The 20,356-nt window shown below is 35.0% G+C and overlaps 3 protein-coding genes across 6 annotated transcripts; 2 read left to right on the top strand and 1 right to left on the bottom strand.

Moving 5' to 3' along the window:
• Window positions 1-757: 757 nt before the first annotated feature.
• Window positions 758-3,876, bottom strand: LOC132062632 (vestitone reductase-like). Its single transcript, XM_059455164.1, has 4 exons — window positions 3,686-3,876; window positions 1,784-2,308; window positions 1,140-1,341; window positions 758-1,033 (listed from the first exon to the last, which is right to left on the bottom strand). Exons 1-4 carry the CDS (start codon window positions 3,813-3,815, stop codon window positions 892-894), a joined length of 999 nt encoding a protein of 332 aa, XP_059311147.1. The 5' UTR covers window positions 3,816-3,876; the 3' UTR covers window positions 758-891.
• Window positions 3,877-4,594: 718 nt separating this feature from the next.
• On the top strand, window positions 4,595-11,318 carry LOC132064055 (probable protein S-acyltransferase 14). The gene is made up of 7 exons (XM_059456917.1): window positions 4,595-5,091; window positions 7,165-7,384; window positions 7,474-7,565; window positions 8,422-8,545; window positions 8,641-8,726; window positions 9,639-9,704; window positions 10,830-11,318. The coding sequence occupies exons 1-7, from the start codon at window positions 4,876-4,878 to the stop codon at window positions 10,953-10,955; spliced, it is 930 nt and encodes a 309-aa protein (XP_059312900.1). The 5' UTR covers window positions 4,595-4,875; the 3' UTR covers window positions 10,956-11,318.
• A 4,164-nt stretch (window positions 11,319-15,482) lies between these two features.
• LOC132064053 (uncharacterized) lies at window positions 15,483-19,730 on the top strand. Of its 4 annotated transcripts, none has more exons than XM_059456915.1 (7): window positions 15,483-15,607; window positions 16,445-16,824; window positions 17,366-17,538; window positions 17,617-17,697; window positions 18,669-18,744; window positions 18,845-18,922; window positions 19,272-19,730. In XM_059456915.1, exons 2-7 carry the CDS (start codon window positions 16,461-16,463, stop codon window positions 19,406-19,408), a joined length of 909 nt encoding a protein of 302 aa, XP_059312898.1. In that variant the 5' UTR covers window positions 15,483-15,607; window positions 16,445-16,460; the 3' UTR covers window positions 19,409-19,730. The 4 variants fall into 4 exon arrangements, with proteins under 4 accessions (XP_059312898.1, XP_059312899.1, XP_059312897.1 ...); XM_059456916.1 differs by having other exon boundaries at window positions 15,483-15,658; window positions 18,669-18,702; XM_059456914.1 differs by having other exon boundaries at window positions 15,484-15,658; window positions 16,442-16,824.
• The last annotated feature ends 626 nt before the right edge of the window (window positions 19,731-20,356 follow it).

The following is a 20,356-nucleotide window of genomic DNA, read 5'->3' as shown; positions in this document are numbered from 1 at the left end:
ATCTTGAGTGAGTTTAATTAGTGCCACTTTTTTTTTTCATACATATTTGAAAGTAGTTGGGGAAAAAAGAAAGTTAAGAATAGGAGGAAGTAATTTGTATTTATTTGATACCAATAATTGTTTAGACTTGGACGTGCATGTTGGTTTCTCCAACAAACTGCTATTGGCGACCAAATAATCGTGCATTAACTGAATAGGACATACCTCTCTCTTTTTTTGTGCTTAAAAATTATTCTACTCCCTTAATCTTGCGTTTTTTTGTTTTTTGGCCTTTTTATTCAATTTGCCAAGGTTATATTCTCTTACTTGAATAAGAAATTGAGTAAATTATTCTAAAACACTCATATAAAATAATTCAGTCGTCAATAAAATTTTCTAGTGGGTGACAAAAAAAATTATTCTCTCATTCTTAAATTTCAAAACTTAAATACATAGGTAATTTCTCTTTGTAATTTTAATTTGCCTTTTAATTGTTCTTTCTTAATATACTCAATTACGGATATATTCTTAAAACTAAAAACTTGACGTACTTGCAAAATAGAAATATTAGTTAAACTAATCTTGCATATGAGGATCAAGTTTATGATTTTAAAGTATAAGGGGTGTATATATATGCAATTGAATCGCATTAAAGAGGTGTCTAGTGCAATTTAGCTAAGAAATTTTCGGCCAATACGCATAGTTAAAGGGGAGGATGCTATCCCCTCAAAAAATGAGGAGTGAAGTACAATTGTCCCTTTTCTTTATTCAACGAAATATGTAAATGGTAATCAAATGCACAAAGCCATCTACAGGATCTTTAAAAAGATATTAAGATCATGGTGTTCTTCAGTTCTAGAATGTGAAAACATAGACCCATATATCTTAGAGGTTTGAACCTAAATTAAATGACTAGAGCAGGCCCCTTGTTTTGCAACACTCAATGGCTCCATCATACATTTCCTCTGGTCCATACTTGAACTTGAATCCAGTGTCCAAAAGCTTCTTAGATGAAAGTCTGGGATATTTTAGGCCACTACTCTCCTCCAAAGAACTACAAAAGAGATGATAATCAATTTATGTTTTGTATATTGTTGATCATTAATTATTTCAAGAACCAAAAAGAAATAATATTGATGACATACATTATATGGACTTACTCTTCTATAATTGGTATTTGATATTCAGGGCATCTGACTGAAAGAAATTTGGAGAGTTCATGTATTGTTGTCTCTGCAGAAGAACAAATATATCTCCCTTTTGCATTTGGATGCTCGAAAAGAAAGATATGTGCACTCACCACATCATTTACATGTACAAAATGAATGAGTTTTTGTTGCTCTAGCACATATTCACGATTTCCTGTAATAACATAAGAAAAACTATAATTGAAAAACGGCAATCGATTATGTTAAATAAATGATTATCAGTTTGTTGTCTTGACATGTGTAGAAAAGTGATTTAATTACAGTATAAAAGAATATTTATAAGTACTATTAAGTCACCTAAATAAACTACAGGTAACTTCCTATAAAAAGTGGCATTGCTAACCTGGCAGAACCAAGAGTTTTAACTAGGAGATTTAAAAAATTCAAACGTGTGACCTAAAATAATTTTTGAACTACCAGTGCCGCTATAAGGGTATTCAAAAGTTAATATATATCCAAAAAAATCTCTATCCTTTTACACAGTCTATTTTCCAACAACGAGGATCCCCTTTCCTTAGTTGTTGACTTGTTGTGGCTCCGTCACTGTTTGTCCATGTATATAAGTTAAATCTGGCTAGTGAAGGAAATATACATACCAAATATCATGCCCAAAAATATTCGAACAGTATCGGGACAGTGAGGAGTTATGAAGGGTCCATGTACCCAAGAAGGAAGTATAGAAACAAGTTCAAGTCCCTTTTTTTCTACAAATTCAATTGCTGCTTTCTCTGTCAAAGTCTTACACACTGAGTATGATGGTACTATTGTCTTTGCAAATTTAATGAAATCAACATCACTCCAAGAGCTTTCATCTACTATGTCTAAGCCTTTATCATTAAATAAAACAGCAACATCACTAGAAGTGTATACAACTCGTTTAACTGTCTTTGAATCGATACATGCTTGTAAAATCGTCAATGTTGCTGCAATGACACTTTTGACCTTCATTTCGTCGACTTCTTCATCTTCAAAATCCATCGGTTGAGCTAGATGGAAAACTCCCACACATCCTGCAATTGCTGCAGAAAAGCTTTCTGGATTTTTGATATCAGCATTGAAAATTTGAAGCCTCTCTGATGCACCTTCTAGGTTTGTGAGGTAGCTAATATCTCTCTTCCTATCTGAAATGCGGTTGAAGTAGGCTTATTATTTCTCTTGAAATACTAGTCAAACAAATTTTCCAGTATTTCACCAATATTTTTGAAACTGAAGTTAAGTATATTATTGATGGCCAAACAGGTATGTCTACAAAGCATATCCAGAAAATACTACTACTACTATTTTGTTGTATTTTTTAAACGGAAAAGGCTCAATAAAATTGGGCTAATTTAAATAAATGACGTAGACCTCTAATATTAAAACAGCTAAATTTTAAATCCCAAATTAATAAAAAATCCGAGTCATACACTCAACCCAGCCACAACCATAATCTAGTTGGAGGCCACATGTCATTTCTGGTATTGTAAAACCGGCGTTAATGAAAAATTGGCATGGATGGGTCATTTTAGTAACGGCGATGGCATAAATGAGCCAAACTATTGATGAGTGGCATGAACGAGCCATTTCTGATAGTTCGATGGCATAAATGAGCATAACTATTGACGAGTGACATAAATGAGCTATTTCCGATAGTTCGATGACATATTTGAGCCTTTTTCCTTTTTTAATTATGAGTTTGGAGTATACATTTATTAAAATTTAGCAACTTTTTGCATATAAAGACGTATTTCGTATCGAAAATACTGGATTAAATTAACCAACAACTAATAGGTTATATCCTCCATTGTATTTGACTTTCCCTTGCGTGAGTGCCCCAAAGGGTTAGGGTTAGCTACCCCACGATCGTAGGGGTATTGTTTGATGAGGATATAGGCGGACACTCTCCGTGCGTATTGCTAGATCTCACATACGAATGGGCATGGCAATCATGTGTAACTCTAGTTTTCTATTTTAAGAAAGTTATTTGAGAGATATTTTGAAGGCTTAATGCATATGCAACCCCCTAAACTTGTTTCTTTTTTCCATTTTGGCATCTCAACTAAGTGTTGTTCCTATTGAACCCTAGAACTCGTCCTCAAGTGTGTCTATCAAACCCCCTAAATTTGATTTTTATTAGAAGCAAAAGTTAAATTGGGGAAATGAAGGTGGAGTAATATTTTAGACATGTGATAAACTATTCTTTAGGTCATAGATGTATTGGTTTCTGCTGGTTCTACTCTTCCACTGTTAGCTTAATTAAGAGCTATTCTTTTTTCCCCTCTCAATTCTTTGTTAATCTTAGCTAAAAGATGGATAATTAAATTAGAATATATATTAGCATGTTGCTACATTGAAAATGGAATACTATGTAAGTCAGATTGTGTTTGATAGACACACTTGAGGACGAGTTCAGGGGTTCAATAGGAATAACACTTAGTTGAGATGCCAAAATGAAAAAAAAGGGGAAGTTTAAGGAGCCGCATATGCATTAAGCCTATTTTGAATGGAAGGTAATTAACCTGGATGAGATCTAATAGTGGTGTTGACAGAGTAACCATGTTGAAGAAGCCTCATGATGAGCCATGATCCAATAAATCCTGTTCCTCCTGTTACACATACTCTGCTGCTACCCTTTTTTGTTCCTTCCATCCCTTTTACAATTTATGTATCTATGTGAAACTAATGATAAATTAGCACCTGATATATAGCTATTGGGATTGACAATTTGATGAAAGTACATCTTGTTTCTTGTTAATCTTGTTTCTTGTTAATCATGTATTTAATTATTCAATTTAGTTGGTAATAGAGAAAGAGATGTATTAAATTAAATATATGCAGAGAGCGAGGTTCTCTATATAAACAAGTTTTCAAAGAAAACAACCATTTTCCAGCAGTTATTGCTTTGTACCTTTATAAAATTATGAAACTATTTCATTTAATTTTCCAAGCTTTACTAGTTACACCTAAATTCCTGACTCCGTTACTGGGCGAATATCGTATAGTACATGGACGTATAACGTATAATACATGAACAATTTTAGTAGTTTAAATCATGAATGCCATTTGATTCAAATTTTAATACAATTTTCTCTAATTTAATTTAATGAACATAAGAAAGAAAGATAATAGAACCAAATCAACAACTAAGAATATGATATAGTGACTAATAAAGTAGTTTGAAAATCATGAATGTGAGGTTCAAATTTCTAGATTATCTCTTTCCATCCGACTAAGCTCAGACGGACTTAGTAGTAGGTATCAAGAAAGAAAATAGAACCACATCAAAAGGTCCAAAGTTACTAAATTGCTAGTAGTTAATTAATTTTACACATGCAAATAGAATAAAAGATGTCAATTTTGTATCACCCATGAGAATGAGCCAAAGTAAGAAAAAGAACCTTCCAATTAATCAATTAGGTTCACACACCATCTAGCAGTAGCAGTTGGGAACTTGCCAAGCTTGACCGAACATCCCAATACAATGGGCGCTGTTGAAATTCCAAATTTACCCCTTTCACCGCTTCTCAGTTTCCCTTCTTCCTCACAACCATTTCACTCTTCCTCAACCATGGATTCCACTTTTCTCAACTAGGAATCCATAAAAAATTATTAAAACCAAATTAATCAAAATAAAACACTCTCAAGAAACAAAACAAAATTTAAACCCCCCTTTTGATTCTTATTTTGTGTAATTCTCTTTTTTATTATTATGTATAGATCTGGAACAGTGATGGCTTGGAATGTATTCAGATTTTGTACAGCCTTAAAAGGGTTAGGTTCAATTATGATCTTGTTGGTCTTAGGTGTTGTCGGTGTTACCTATTACGCTGTCGTTTTGACCTGCTATGGTCCATCCCTTGTTAGTGGCGATGGATTCTTGAATGCCCTTATCTCTCTTGCTGTACTTGTCTTGTTTCATTCTCTGGTAAAATTTCTTGACTTAGGGCTCCTTTATTTATCATTGGTTTTAATGGGTTTGTCAAGAAACTGTCAAGAATGTGTTTTTTGGGTGTGTTTTATTTGACTAAAGTTTTGTTCTTTGAGAATGATGCTACATGATGTGGAATGTGGATGTATTGGGTTTGGATTATAGGATGTATGAGCATATTCTTGGGATCTTTGTAAAAGTTAGGCCTTTGGGAATCAACAACAACATACCAGTAGTATGCTCATACCTAAAAGTTAGGCCTTTGGGAATATTTGAAGATTTTTTTTTTCTGTATCATGCACACTTGAATTTACATGGGTGTGTTTAGGTTGGTCAGAAATAGATGATAGTAGAGGGATCTGTGTGAGATTATAGAATCCTAATTTTCAGGGAACTTCTAATTTGTCATGAAAGATTAATATTGAGTAGTGAATGAAACTGGTCCAAATGGAGCAGACGGTTTGGCGTTATCAAAGGCTCGCTTTGTGCACGCGTAAGCAATAAAGCGAGGTGCAAAATAAGCTGAGCTATTCGCTCACTTAGACGACAGTTCAGTTAAGGCCCCAACGCTGCTAAGGCGCGTGTCTCATTACCCGTGGGCTCTGACTTGAAGAGGGTGACTCTAGACAATAATTATAGGGATATGTGTGAGATTTGCAGAGTCCAAATTTTCACAGAACTCCTAATTTGTCATGAAAAATAAATATTGAGTAGCAAAATGATACATGGCAAATGGAGTAGATGGTTTGGTGTTACGAAAGGCTCGCTTTGCTACACGCGTAAGCACTAAAGCGAAATAAGCTGAGGCTTTGCTTGCTTAGACCACACTTCAGTTAAGGAACGAAAGCCCCTAAGACGTGTGTCTCATTATCCACGGGCTGTGTCTTGTAGAGGATGACTTTAGACCATAATTATTTGTCAATTCCTTTGTCGATATAATTGTTGTTAACACTGTAATTGTTAAGAGGATTTACAACTAGATTAGATAGAGACTTACCTGTCCACAAATTTCCCTCTTGTAGCTTAGATTGCATTGAAGAATTCCAAGTTTTCTATTTTAGATGGTAAATTTTCTCTACTTCTAGTGGAAGGTATTAATAAGAGTTGCACAAAAGAAATATACCTTGTATGTCAAGTTAGGTCATATTCAAACATTGAGAAGACTGATCATAGTTAATGCAAAATGCCAATTATTGAGTAGTGAATGAAACAGGCCCAAATGGAGCAGACGGTTTGGCGTTATCGAAGGCTCGCTTTGAGGCACATGTAAGCACTAAAGCTACGTGCAAAATAAGCTGAGCTCTTCACTTGCTTAGACAACAGTTCAGTTAAGGCACCAACGCCCCTAAGGCACGTGTCTCATTACCCATGGGCTCTGACTTGTAGAGGATGACTCTAGACAATAATTATTTCCCTTGAGAATAGTTTTCTTTCAATTCCTTTGTCCATTTGTCGTTAACACTGGAAGAGTTAAGAGGATTTATATAGCTGACCCCAACTAGTTTGAGATTGAGACGTGCTTGTCCACAAATTTCACTCTTGTAGCTTAGATTGCATTGAAGAATTCCGAGTTTTCTATTTTAGATGGTAAATTTTCCCTACTTCTAGTGGAAGGTATTAATAAGCGTTGCGCAAAAGAAATATACCTTCTAAGTCAAGTTGGGTCATATTCAAATATTGAAAAGACTGATCATAGATTCATAGTTAATGCAAAATGCCAATTATTGAAGAAACTTTCAGGGATAGTTCTTATTACGTTGCGTGAAATGGAGATCGACAATGTACTTGTGCTACTTAGTTGGCACTCGCAGAAAATCTAACAAAATATGAGTTCGATCCAATCTCTTTAGCATAAAGATGGATATTCCTTGCTCGCAATCATATAATCATTTATTCACAATCTTCACGTGGGTTAATTGTATTCATTAACCATCATGGAAAATCTTGTTCTCTGCTTAGAAATTCCGTATCTTCTAATTTTGGGATTCATATAAAAGCCAAATGAGGCTCTGGATGCATAGTAATCTATGCTTTCTATCTGAAAGAGTAGTTGATCTTTAATAACTGCAGTTGGTGATGCTTTTGTGGAGTTACTTCTCTGTCGTTTTTACGGATCCTGGTAGTGTACCTCCAAATTGGAAGCCGGTCTTGGATGAAGAAAGGGGTGACACTGATCCTTTAACCGCATCTGAATTTGGGGCTTCACCAGCTGATCCGGCAAACCCTAGAGTGCGGTTTTGTAAAAAGTGCAACCAGTTGAAACCACCTCGATGCCATCATTGTTCTGTTTGTGAGTTGTTGTTATGCACCTTTTGTGACGATTTTTGTTTCCATTTTTTATTCATCCGAGATTAAGTTGTACATGTTTCTGTGTTTTAGGTGGAAGGTGTGTGTTAAAGATGGACCATCATTGCGTGTGGGTTGTCAATTGCGTTGGAGCCCTAAACTACAAATATTTCCTTCTTTTTCTGGTAAGTTTCACTACTCTTAAATTGTTGATAAGATTCTACTATCAGCAACCTAAACAAAATTGATAGTGTACCAGCAAATATGAAATTTCTCGGTGGTTTTTCTGCACTGATTGCTCTCAGACTTTGTTGTTAGCTTTCTGTTCTAATAGCTACTAGCCCTTTCGCTATGCAATGTATTCCGTGTTACATTGATTGCTCCTTTCATACCCCAAAGTTCCAAAGGTTTTATTTTAGACCAACTCCTTAAAAGTTAAACAGACAATGAGAAAGAGCTGCAACTGGAAAATCATATTCACCTATTGATCCACAGTGCACAATCATGAACAGCTGTGAGTTCTTGATCGTAAGTACAATCATCCTAGAATCTTAGTATATGACTTGTCTCCTAATTTTTCTTCAGCTAGTTGTACAAGTATGGAAAGAACTGGCTATTTTCATTTGGAAAATCTGAAAGACCGCTTTACTTGCTTCAAATTTCTGTAACCTTGTTCTTTGCCAAATTTTACTTCTCCTTTTATGTTGGTTTGCAAATCTGTGTATGTGAGCTTTGCATAGTTGCCACCAAGATTGGATAAAGGACAGTTGTGGTAGGTTGTTGGCCAGCGTAAAACTAATCAAATCATGATGCAACCAACCTACCTAGTTTGGAATTGATGCTTAATTGTTTCACCAATTGACTTGCATGTGATATTGAGTTATATTTTCCATCTTATTACTGCATGTTATGCCTGTCAAGTGCTACTTGTATTTATCAATTTTCAATGGAGATACATATCCACTATTAATGTTGCATAGGTTGGCAATAAATACTTTATTGTCCCTTTTCCCGAATTAATTACGTCCTTTCTTTATGCAGCTCTACACATTCCTTGAAACCACTCTTGTGAGCCTAGCATTACTGCCACAGTTTATTGCATTCTTCAATGATGGAGAGATACCTGGGACTCCGGGCACTCTTGCGACCACTTTCCTTGCTTTTGGTAAGATGTAGAAACTCTGCTTCCAAACTTCTCCTGTGATTTCTTACATAGGCATGCAATTTCCTATTTATTGACACAATTCTTGTGAACTGCAGTCTTCAACATTGCATTTACTTTGAGTGTATTGGGGTTTCTGATCATGCACATATCATTGGTGTCTGGTAATACCACGACCATTGAGGTATTACACCTTCCTTACTTTTGGGTTGAAAGTATAATGGGCTAACTGCTATCTGATCGTAAGGGGAAAACTATTGCTACAATTTGTTGTTTCTCCTTGTTTTGGGTTTAGGAAGGTGGGCTTGCTAGATCAATTATCTAAGTGTATTTATTTTTGTTCGTTTTGATCGACAACCTTGTAAAAGTTGCTTTATTGCAGAATCATGAAGGTCACACTCTTCATATTTTCTTCACCCCACAAAAATAAACAAAATTGAAGTAGAGAGATTCCTCATCCATTTTACTTTCCCTGCTATCTTTTTTCTTTTCTAAACTCAAATCTACCAAGAACCTTGATTTTACCTGGAGGATCCAGTGTGGCTTCCCATAGGAGAAACCGAACCCGTAACTCTTCTTCAGCCAGAGTTGGGCCGGATAGCAGATGAAAATACAAAGTTGGTCATCCTTTTAATGGACTTCGTATACATATTTGGACTGTATTCTTCTTTATCATAATCATAGGTCACCTCCTTGCATAGAATCCTTCTGCTGTTGATGGCCTCTCAAAATCTAACTTTGGCCCTTCAAACTACTTTCTGAAATTGGAAAATACATTTGCCGTGGCTATTGGACTAAACTACATGATTTACCCAAAGAGACCCCAGCTTATTTACATCTTCTAATGACAAGCTTCCTCCAATTAGATTGTTGCAGCTCAAGCTCTTATTTTTGGTTTCTTGGTTTCATGGACTAATTGCTCCTTTGAGGCCACTGCTTGTGCTTCCTTGGGATTAAATAAATCAGAAATGAAAAATCTTTCGGAGAAGAATAACTCGAGACATTTGAACTTGAAGTTTCCGCAGTTAACTGACCCCTTTAACTGACAGGATTATGTGTATCCTTGTCCACATTAAAACACTTCTTGTCCTTGCAGGCATATGAGAAGAAGACCACTCCAAAATGGCGTTATGATCTTGGTCGGAAGAGGAATTTTGAACAGGTTAGTTTGACTTTGGAAGACATTGAGATTGTCACTTGTCTGCTTTTATGGAGGGTTTTCTCAGTTGCAATGTGAAAAATGATGCATCTCATGTAGCATTATGATCTAAATAGATAATACTCATGTAGAAAGGTGCAAGATCAATGGAGGTAATCTCTTGTACCAGGTGCTATCCATGGTCTCCTGTTTTTGGGGGTCTGTATGTTTGAGTCTGGGTCAAATACTTTCAATTGTGCATCGTAAGTATCCATTCTAACGTATACTTGTAGAAAATTGAACATAAAGCTTCGCCTTTGCAATAAAGGGGAAAAGAGGAATACTTCTTCATGTAGGACTAGGAAGCAGTCACCACCAACTCAGAACGTGTATATCTTCTACACATGCATACCTGCGTTTGAATCAAATTCTGAGAAGTGAGGACATCCTATAAAGAAGTGATACACTGATGTATGCATGTACTTTTAAGATAGGAAAGGTTGGAGCAAAAATTGATTGTACCTTCATAACCTGCTTGCTTTATCTCAATTGTCTTTGTTTTCTAGCTGTTATATCACATTACTTTTAGAATTCAAATTGTGCCTCAGCATTTGGGGAACCAACCTGGTCTAAACAGTTTGTACTTTTATTTATCTTGTTTTGTTTTTGGAGTTCAGCAGTAGAGAAGTTGGGTTTAACTGGTTCTTCATAACTAGTTCAGAATAAGAACCCTGGTTCCTAGTAAATTTAACCCTGTTATTAAGGAAGCCAGAGCAAGAATCTTTTACAAATTCCGGAAATTTGTACTCTATGCTGATCCCCTGTTCCCTTGATATGGAACATATAAAGAATGCATTATGGGCCTTTTGAGTATTCAAATGAATGTCAAGGTTATGGCATTTGTCTTGAAAGGAGGTGTTGGTGTTGGCCACAGCAAAACAACTTACTGTTAGAAAGGACCAAATCCCAAGCTTATCCAACATAGACTATGTGCCTGTGTGATTTTCTGACTGCTTAAATCCATGTACAGTTGTTTGATATCTTCTTTAGCTAGAGTCCCTTATCGAGTTTGTGGTGTTACCTTCATCTGTGTTATACGTTATGCCCATCGCATTTCGCCCTTATAAGGTTGTAATATTTTTGCATCAGGTTTTTGGCCTAGACAAGAAGTATTGGTTCATCCCCGCTTACTCAGAAGAAGATTTAAGAAGGATACCCGCTCTTCATGGTCTTGAATACCCATCAAAGCCCGAACTAGAATCCCAAGAATTCTAGGGGTCATCAAGTACATGACCAAGCTGAGTTTGTTTTTTTTCTTTTCTTTTTGTAACAATTATAGAGTAGTACCTAATGATGCCCATCCGGTGTGATCACTTCTACTGGCGCTGTGCAGAAACTACGCGAAGATATAGTAGAGGCGGCCCGAGCAGCCAAAGGATGCAATGATGTATTGATATGTTCATTTCGTTTGAGTATCCGTTAGGGAAAATGGGTTCTGTAAGATAGTAGGTTTGTTTATGTTTCAAGTCTGACAACAGGTTTTCTTGTAAGGTCAACTGGTTGAATAGAAATGCAGATTGATCTTCAATGACTCCTTCATACGTGTTTGTAAGTGTTAATGTAAATCGATTGTTCCTAGTCTTGGATTTGTCTAAAGTGGTTCTAAGCTCTCATGGCATTGACTTAAAATTGCAACATCCCTTGGATAATCCGGTATTGTCACTCTATTTAGTCACATAAATAGACTTTATATACATGTATTTTTTGCGTATGTACGCGCCTTTGGAACCGAAATAATGAGTTGAAGTTGGATGCACAAATGAAACTCCGCTAATAAATTTATTTAATTAGAAAAAATGGGAATATTGTTTTTATTTTACAACGTGCCAAAATCATTGATAATATTCCGTTAATAATGTTATGCTTTACAATTTCATATTCCGTTAATAATGTTATGCTTTACAATTTCATACTTCTAATTAGTTTGTTGAATGATTTCAAAACTTTAATATTATGTAATATTCGTTTATTAATTTCTTGCTTTTTATTTAATGTTTTACACAATTAGATTAGCTTGCGCGTACCTCAATTAATTTTAAGGGGTATCTGTTACCTTCCACCAGTACAAGTATAGGAAATCACAGTGTTTGTTACTCCATTAAAATTTAGATATGAGATCTGATGATTTTCAACTCAAATCATTGGCCGCATATAACTAGTTTTTGTTTTTATTAAGAGTTAAAAGGATATTTATAGCTAGATTGACTGGACTTAAATAGAATATCCTTTATATAAGATTAAGATGATAACAATAACATAAATAGATGAACAATAAACAACAAACTTATAACTAGGAAATGTTATTAGAAGACACAATGACAAAACAGAGATAGAAAATAAAAAATATTACATGCTCGATCAACATTCTACGGATGCCCATCCTTCTCGCATTGTTGTCAATAGCACGCTCATTGTTTGCAACATCTACAACTACATGTTCATCAATGAGTTGTTTTCTCCGTATGTCAAGTTTAGTCCTCTTAACAGTAGATAGCTTTAACAATTCTTTAATTTCTCTAGCATCAAGGTCATTGAAGTTTTTGACCTCAACAAGTTGATTCAAAAGGTTTTCCACTTCTTTCTCTACAGACATTTGCTCTATTTCTTGAGCATTCACTTTTTCTTGAATTTAGGCTTCATGTTTAATTTAACTTTTTTTCTCTTTGGGCCTTGGAGCAAGCTAAATAGTCCTTTACTATGTCATTAGCCTAGGTTAAAGACGGTGATCAAGCAAAAGAAGCATTGATCTCTTCGAAAATAAAAACAATTAGAACGACTCTATATCATGTACAATAGATAGCTCTTCTGCTTTCTTACATAATGATGCTTTTTTTATCTACAATTACTTTTTTCGCACTTGCACTGAGATTTCTAGTATTCCTAAGCCATTTCCTAATCATCTTTGGTATACAGAAAAAGAAGCAAAGTATAACTGAGTGAGTACATATTTGTAAAAATAAAAGTGGAGACTGCGGAACGGGAGGATGATCGCGTGGATAATCTTTTGCTCGTGCTTGAAGATTTGATTCGCGGTCGCGGTCACGTTTCATGAAATAAGTATCGATTTTATGTTTGATTAAAATATGTGATTATGTGTTGTCTATTATTCATTTAACCAATATGTTTCTGGAATGCTACCGCTGTGCATTTGTTCTGTCAATGCTAATCTTTTATCTAGAATGGCTTTTCTCGCACTTTCAATGAGATTTCCTAGTGTTTCTAAGCCTTTTCTAATCATATTTGGTATACAGAAAAATAAGCAAAGTACATCTAAGTGAGTACCTATTTCTAGAATAAGAGTGTTTGGCTGATATATACAATGCCTCATAAGACCACATAATTAAATAACTATAAAGTTGATTGAGATAATTTGACCATATTTAGAAACAAACTAATTGCGCAATCTGATTTGAAAGGTATTTATTAATTACTTTCTTAAATAGATGTAATCAAAATCCTAAAACTCAATATTGAAGTTGGAGAAATAATCATAATTTCACATAAAGAGTTGGCAAGATAAAACTTAATTTAGAGAAATAATCACAATTTCACATAAAGAGTTGGCAAGATAAAAACTTTAGAGCAACCCACTAACACCTACGATATTGTGTAAAAAATTGGTCTTTTGATATGATTATTTAGAGCAACTTTCACTCTTAATCATATTCGAATATATGAAAATATGATTATTTCTCCAACTTCAATATTGAGTTTTAGGATTTTGATTACATCCATTTAAGAAAGTAATTAATAAATACCTTCCAAACTAGATTGTGCAATTAGTTTATTTCTAAATCTGGTCAAATTATCTCAATCAACGTTATAGTTATTTAATTATATGGTCTTATGAGACATCTGTATATATCAGCCAAACACTCTTATTCTAGAATTAGGTACTCACTCAGATGTATTTTGATTCTTTTTCTGTATACCAAATATGATTAGAAAAGGCTTAGAAACACTAGGAAATCTCAGTGAAAGTGCGAGAAAAGCCATTCTAGATAAAAAATTAGCATTGACGGAAAATATGCACAACAAGAAGCATTTCAAAAACATATTGCTTAAATGAATAATAGACAACATATAATCATAGATTTTAATTAAACATAAAATCGATACTTATCTCTTGAAGCGTGCTTGCGACCGCAAATTGAACCTTCAAGCATGAGCAACAAATTATTCACGCGATCGTCCTCCAGTTCTACAGTCTGCAGTCCTTTGCTATGTAACCTAACTAGCCTTTGGATAGAGAATACTCGTGTCGGCAAGTATTACGGATCAAAAAAAGCCAGTCTTACGGATGAACATGTATTCTATTTATAACTCACTTTTTACGGTGTAAACCCTAGTCCAAAACGTGCAGAACTATTTTCCAAGTCCATTAATTAATGGACAAGGGTCAATAGACCCCTTTAAGATCGAAAAAATGCCAAATATACCCCCCGTTATACTTTGGATCCAAATATACCCCTAACGTTATACTATTGACTCAAATATATCCCTCCACCGTTAAAGTTGATCAAGGTGGAGCCCAATCCCACGTGACATTAATATTTTAATGAAGCAAATACCATGTGACATGTCACCTCACTAACCAAACCCAATTTTTTTCTTTTTTCTTGCTAAACTTACAAGCCAACACTTTTTTCTGTCTTAATTCCAAAATTTCTGATAACTCCATTTCGGTCAGGACCATTGAGTTTATTACTAGGCTTCCAATCGTGGCATTAATTTGAAATATATGAATAAATCTTATCACAATAAATTATAAATTATTTCACTAAAAACTGTAATTGAACTCCTTGGCTCAATTTTGAAGTCTTTCATTAAATTTTATTTGACTAACACTACATAGATCAATCAATTAAATTAAATTACTGACAATTTAATTTATTGATTAAGTAAATTCTTTATACTGCCGCTTAACTTAATTCATATGACAGATACGAAATCCACCTGCAAGGTTTTCACATTAAAACTTATAAGTATCCATAAAGGGGTATCATCAATCTCAAAGTTGAAACATTGGTTCTATCCGCTAATTATTATATACAAATGTTATTTGTTACTATCCAACCAAGAATAATTTTTAATGAATTCGAGTAAAGAATAATTTTGAAGTTATAAAAAGAGAAAAAAGGAAGAACAAACAAGGTAGCTAAGAGTAGGGACGGATCCAGAATTTAAATTTTATGAGTTTAATTTTAAGATTACTAGCATTAAACCATTATATCCTTAACGATATGTGTTTATATCTATTATTTCTTTTGTCTCAATTTATATGGCGTATTTTTCTTTTTAGGATTTCCCAATAAAGATAAAGATAAGGTAACGTTTGTTCTAGACATCCTATTCTCCCTGTAACATTATTTTGGGATTACATTGTTATTATTTTTAAAAAAGAATGTCATATTTCTATATTAAGAAATAATTTAAAATTATGAGATGATTTACAGTTATATAAATATTTAATATTTATTTTGAATCATAAATTTTAAAAGTCTCTATCCTTTCTTAAATTTCATCTTAAATTTTATCTTATTCAAATGATGTCTAACCATAATTAATGCTATTTATTACCTAATCATAATGCTACGCCTCTACCTCATATGCCTCTAAGGTCGGCATAATTTGGGCCAACCGAATAAAAATGAAAAGAGAGAGAGAGAGAACTGGAAGGTTCTGACTGCAAGGAAAGAAACAGAATACTAGAAAATGAAAGGAAAAAAGGAAGGATCTAGGCTCCAAAACACGTGTCAGTCTCACACAACTCCTTTTTTTCATATACAAAAGCTTAGCCACGTACATTCATTCATCTTAAGCAATTTATTACTACTTATATATTATTCTTTGACTCTGCACCCAAGGTAATTCAACGTCTTCTTCATAATTCATCAATTTCGCAATCCTGATAAAAGGTAATGAACAATATTCGATGTTTATGTTTCTGGTTGTGTTTGATCATTGTCCAGTCATGTAGCTGGTAGGTTCTGCACTAGCTGTCCACTGATCTTTGATTAAAATGAATGTACTAGACATTTTCTATGATTAATTTCTAGTGCATATGTCCAGACATTTAATAAATCTTTGTTAAATTCAAGGCTTAAACTAGCTTTTCCGTGAACTCTTTCAAATGTTGCAATACTGTATAATATACTAAATTAGGAGCTGAGATGTTGCTGATTTCGATACACACAACCAAATTACGTAGATATACATAGGTTTGCCTTTTTGTTTCTTGAGAGGTTTGGGTGTTAGAGCAGTGGCGAAGCCGGAAATTTCATCAAAGAGTATGAAAATGTAAAGAAGTAAACATACGATGAAGCTAATGAGATTCAAGAAAAATATGACCTGACTACACGGTATAATTTTCGGGGTTAAGGACAGGGCGGAGCCAGTAAGGTCCAAGGGTTTGGCCAAAAATTACACTGAATGTACAAGCTGAAAATTATTTTTTATGGATATATATAGTAGATGTTGAACCCCATTGGCTTCTTCGTTTGTCTACTTCTTTATATTTTTGAACCCCTTATTTAAAATTCTAGCTCCGTCACTAATTAGGTGGCTTTGGCACTAGGGGTTGAGTTAAAACCTTGGGAGTTTTCTCTTTGTTGCTGATTCTAGTTGTATGTATCATCCAATTTTCAATCAGTTTCAACAGCTTTAAAAGACTAAGTTGTTAAGTTTCCTTGTTCTGGAAGTAGGGATTGGTGTGAGAATATGCAGAGAGGAAGAGGTGGCAGAGACAATTTCAACTCCTTTAGCAGTCCATTTGATAGATTTGGAGGCATAATGTCAAGTATATTTGGAGGAAGAGACCCTTTTGATGACCCATTTTTCACTCGCCCTTTCGCAAACTTGTCTCAGTCTTCCATGTTACATCCAAGAATTCCTGCTGATGAGTTGCAGCAGGTTGATGAAGTCAGTGGGCCAGTAATTCAAGAGATAGATATGGATGATGAGGAAGAAGTATCGCTTGAACTAGAGGAGGAAGACGGGGACGTTAATGGTTCTAAGGAGAAAAGAGATAGGGCTTTTGCTAACAGAAATCCACTTGTTGAACACCCTGAAGACCAAACTGATGGTAAGTTTTGCTTATATTCATCTTCCTTTTGTACAATACGGTTTGCCCTGATTTCTTAGCTTGTTAGGATTTCCTTACCATAATTGTGTTTTACTATTAAAAGAAAAGGAAGCTGATCCTTTTCTTGGAGAAAAAGTCTTTGGACTTTTACGATTTGAGGATCTTTCCTTCATACTATAACACAATAACATCTACAGTGTAGTCATTAAAGGAGTCTTGAGGAGAGGTTATTCTACCGATATATTTTCTATTATATTAGTTATCTCATAGGTAGGTCAATTGACCAAACCATATTAAAGTATTATCCCTCTTTTAGTATACTTCTTTTTGTTGTCTGATTTGCTTCGTTAGCTTCAGCATGACGAAGGTAGGGGTAAGGTCTGTGTACTCTACCCTCCCCAAGACCCCACTTTGTGGGATTTCATTGGGTATGTTGTTAGCTTTCAGATGACGCTTTGTTATTTCGATTCTTGCAGTTTTTGGTGTCTGTCCATAGTAATATTCTCGCTGCTCATCATCATTAAGTCTACTTATGTTGCAGACCATAGCAAGAGCAAGAGCGTAAGCAAAGATGTTAATCATGGAATGAAAGACTTGAAATTGGAAGGAGCACAATCAAAGACTCAGGGCATGAGCTATAGAAGAGTTACATATGGTGGAATAGACGGGACATATTACAGTGCCACCACCACACGGAGGACTGGAAATGATGGAGTATATGCTCTTCCATTGATGACCTGGCTTAATAATCTTGTTCTTGCTGGTTCTAACGGTGCATATGTTGTGAAACAGAGGGTGCTAGAGGAGAGCAAGCAAGCAGATAGAACAACTGGTCAAGCAACACATAGAGTCTCCAGAGGCATTCACGATAAGGTATAACTGTATAAGTTAATCATATACTTTTGGCAATGTTCTTAAAATATTTGATAAACCTATGTTCTTCTTTATGAGTAGAAGCTTTAAGTTTTATTGAACTTATACTTTTGGCAGTGTACTTCTTTTTCCAAGAAGCTTTAAGTTTTATGAGTAGAAGCTTCTTTATTCCAAGAAGGCATATAATCATTAATTAATTATTTAAGGAAGAGGAAATGGTAATTAGGTAATGGTAATTTAGTCAAATGCTCCTTATGATTGATGCTGTCAAATGAATTTCATAATAGGTATGCATAAAGCTTAAACGATAGGAAAAACAAACCGGAGAGAGTAAATGTGGCTGCGAGGATTAAGGAGTTGACACCTGAGTCCAGGGGCGGACCGATGTACTATTTTTTGGTGCTCGAGCACCCATTAACCATGGCAGATATCCCATGTAGACATATAGCAAATATTGAAATTTTGGTATAAAATAATAAATAGCACCCAGTATACAATAAAAAGATCTTGGTGGTCTGGTTAAAAGGTTGTAGGCTTTAGGCTAACCCATGAAGGAGCCAAGTTCGAATTCCGCTCAAAGCAATATATTTTTTTGTTGATTTTAAGGTGAGCACCCAGGACCATTGAATCCTGGGTCCACCACTGCGACCTGACTATCGAGTTCCTAGATTGCTATGTACATCTTAGTGGATTCTAGTTGTTGTGTGTTCTATGCCAGAGAGATGTTAATAATCTATCCCAATATTGATACTCAAGCGGACAGTATTAATTGGTCTGAGTTTCTCATATGAATTGCAAGACTGGCACTACTTTGTCCACGGTGGCAGTAATGTGATACTCTCAAACATAGTTTCCATGTGTATAGTTGAGGGATATTTGAATTTTGGCCCTTTCCATTGCTCTGATAACAGTGACCTTATTTTGACGGATAGGAAAAGAGTTTCTCATTGACATTCTTCTGTCGTTATTAGGGGCACTCATTGACAAGGAAGCTTGCCTCCGATGGTAAGGTGGACACAACACAGACATTGCATAATCTCGAAGAAGGTAGCAAGCATCTTCAATAAGATTACTTAGATGTTCTGTTCTTATTTTCCATTAAACTTCAGATTTTGCATCTTGTGTTGTTTGTTTCTTTATTGTGCAGATGAATTAGCTGGCTTTGAACAGACATGGAATGGCAATGCTAATAAGGAAATCCCTGTCTGGAAGAGCGCGAATGCAGGTTAGTAAGCAAAGGATATGCCTTCTCTAGTCATGAATAGTAATGGTACAGTACATACTTCAACAACGTATCTGATGAAGTTCTGCAGTCTCCTCAGTTTATATATATTGCAATCCTAACGCCAGACTTGAGCTGATTACTTGACCTGGCTTTAAATGCACGCTCAAGTATGGAGGCATTAAACAATTTTAGGCCTATTCTTTCTTAGTTTATGACAAATGAAGACCAGCCAATCTCGTGCAATGCTTTTTGTTGCCCTCTAGGCTACTTCGGAATGAGAGGTTTTCTTATATTGGATGAAACTTATGCTTGCATGATCCTGTAACAGTATGCTGTTTCGGTTATCCAGGAACAAGTAGTGATTGGCTGACGAACTGGAATCCTGGAGTCCGAGATCCATTTATTGGTGTGAGACCTGATAACTGTGCTCAGTCAGGGACTCAAAGTCGAAGGCCAAAGAAGGTCGTCCGGATCAATATAGAGTGAATGTACGTATTCGCCAGATCAACATCAAGCCCGGGAATGGAGAACTTCCCGGTAGACTATACCTGTCAAGCCACAACAAAAAAAATATCTACATATTTGGTAGTTGCTTAGAGTCATGGTGAGAGGTGACGAGCAGTTGTACGTCTATAAAGAAGTGATTGTTAGTATGTTAGTAATATTTTGTTTCTGGACGTTAGTGTTGGTTAGAATCTGTTTAGCCATAGTGATTTTAAATTGCTCGACTTTCTGAAAATGACTGATAGAATAAACATATCGGGATACTTTGCAGTATCAATGCTTTTTGTCATCAGTGACATTTCGATATTACGGAGTTCGTGCAGGCGACCACTTGTTATGTACGCATTGTAGTGGTTGTGATTCCTTTATCTATATTTAGACTTGCTAATCATCACTAACTTAGTTGTGAACATCACACAATTGTTGAAGAGAAAAACTTGAGAAAAGAAGAAACAACGTTTCATTTAGAAGGTATTTTAAAAGGTGCTTTTGAGTATTGGCTCTGTTACCCACGTCTTACATAAACGTTTCATTTAGAAGGTATTTTAAAAGGTGCTTTTGAGTATTGGCTCTGTTACCCACGTCTTACATAAATCACAGTAGTAAAAATTACATTGAATGCTGGATTTCCAAAGTCGGAGAAGAAAAGCCATTTGATACCGAGAGAATTGTTTAAAAGAAGATTATGTTAAAGTATTAATCAAAGGTGATATTTGGCACTATTGTTTCTTCTTAGTTAATGAAAGCATTGTTATGAAATGTCTCACACTTACTCTATGTGTAGTTTATTCGCTTTTTAACTTTTGACATCGAAAAGGTAGGAAGTAATTTTAAGCAACAGTAGTACGATCTATTTGTGCCTCTAGAAATCGACTCTCTTTGACCTACATAACATGACTTCGGCTTTTTTTGTTTTTTTCTTTTATCAGA

The sequence above is a fragment of the Lycium ferocissimum genome, chromosome 7 (genome assembly GCF_029784015.1).
Source record: "Lycium ferocissimum isolate CSIRO_LF1 chromosome 7, AGI_CSIRO_Lferr_CH_V1, whole genome shotgun sequence".
In the NCBI taxonomy this organism is placed as follows: domain Eukaryota; kingdom Viridiplantae; phylum Streptophyta; class Magnoliopsida; order Solanales; family Solanaceae; genus Lycium; species Lycium ferocissimum.
Note: the sequence above shows the minus strand (reverse complement) of the source record. Positions and strands in the feature narration are given on the sequence as shown.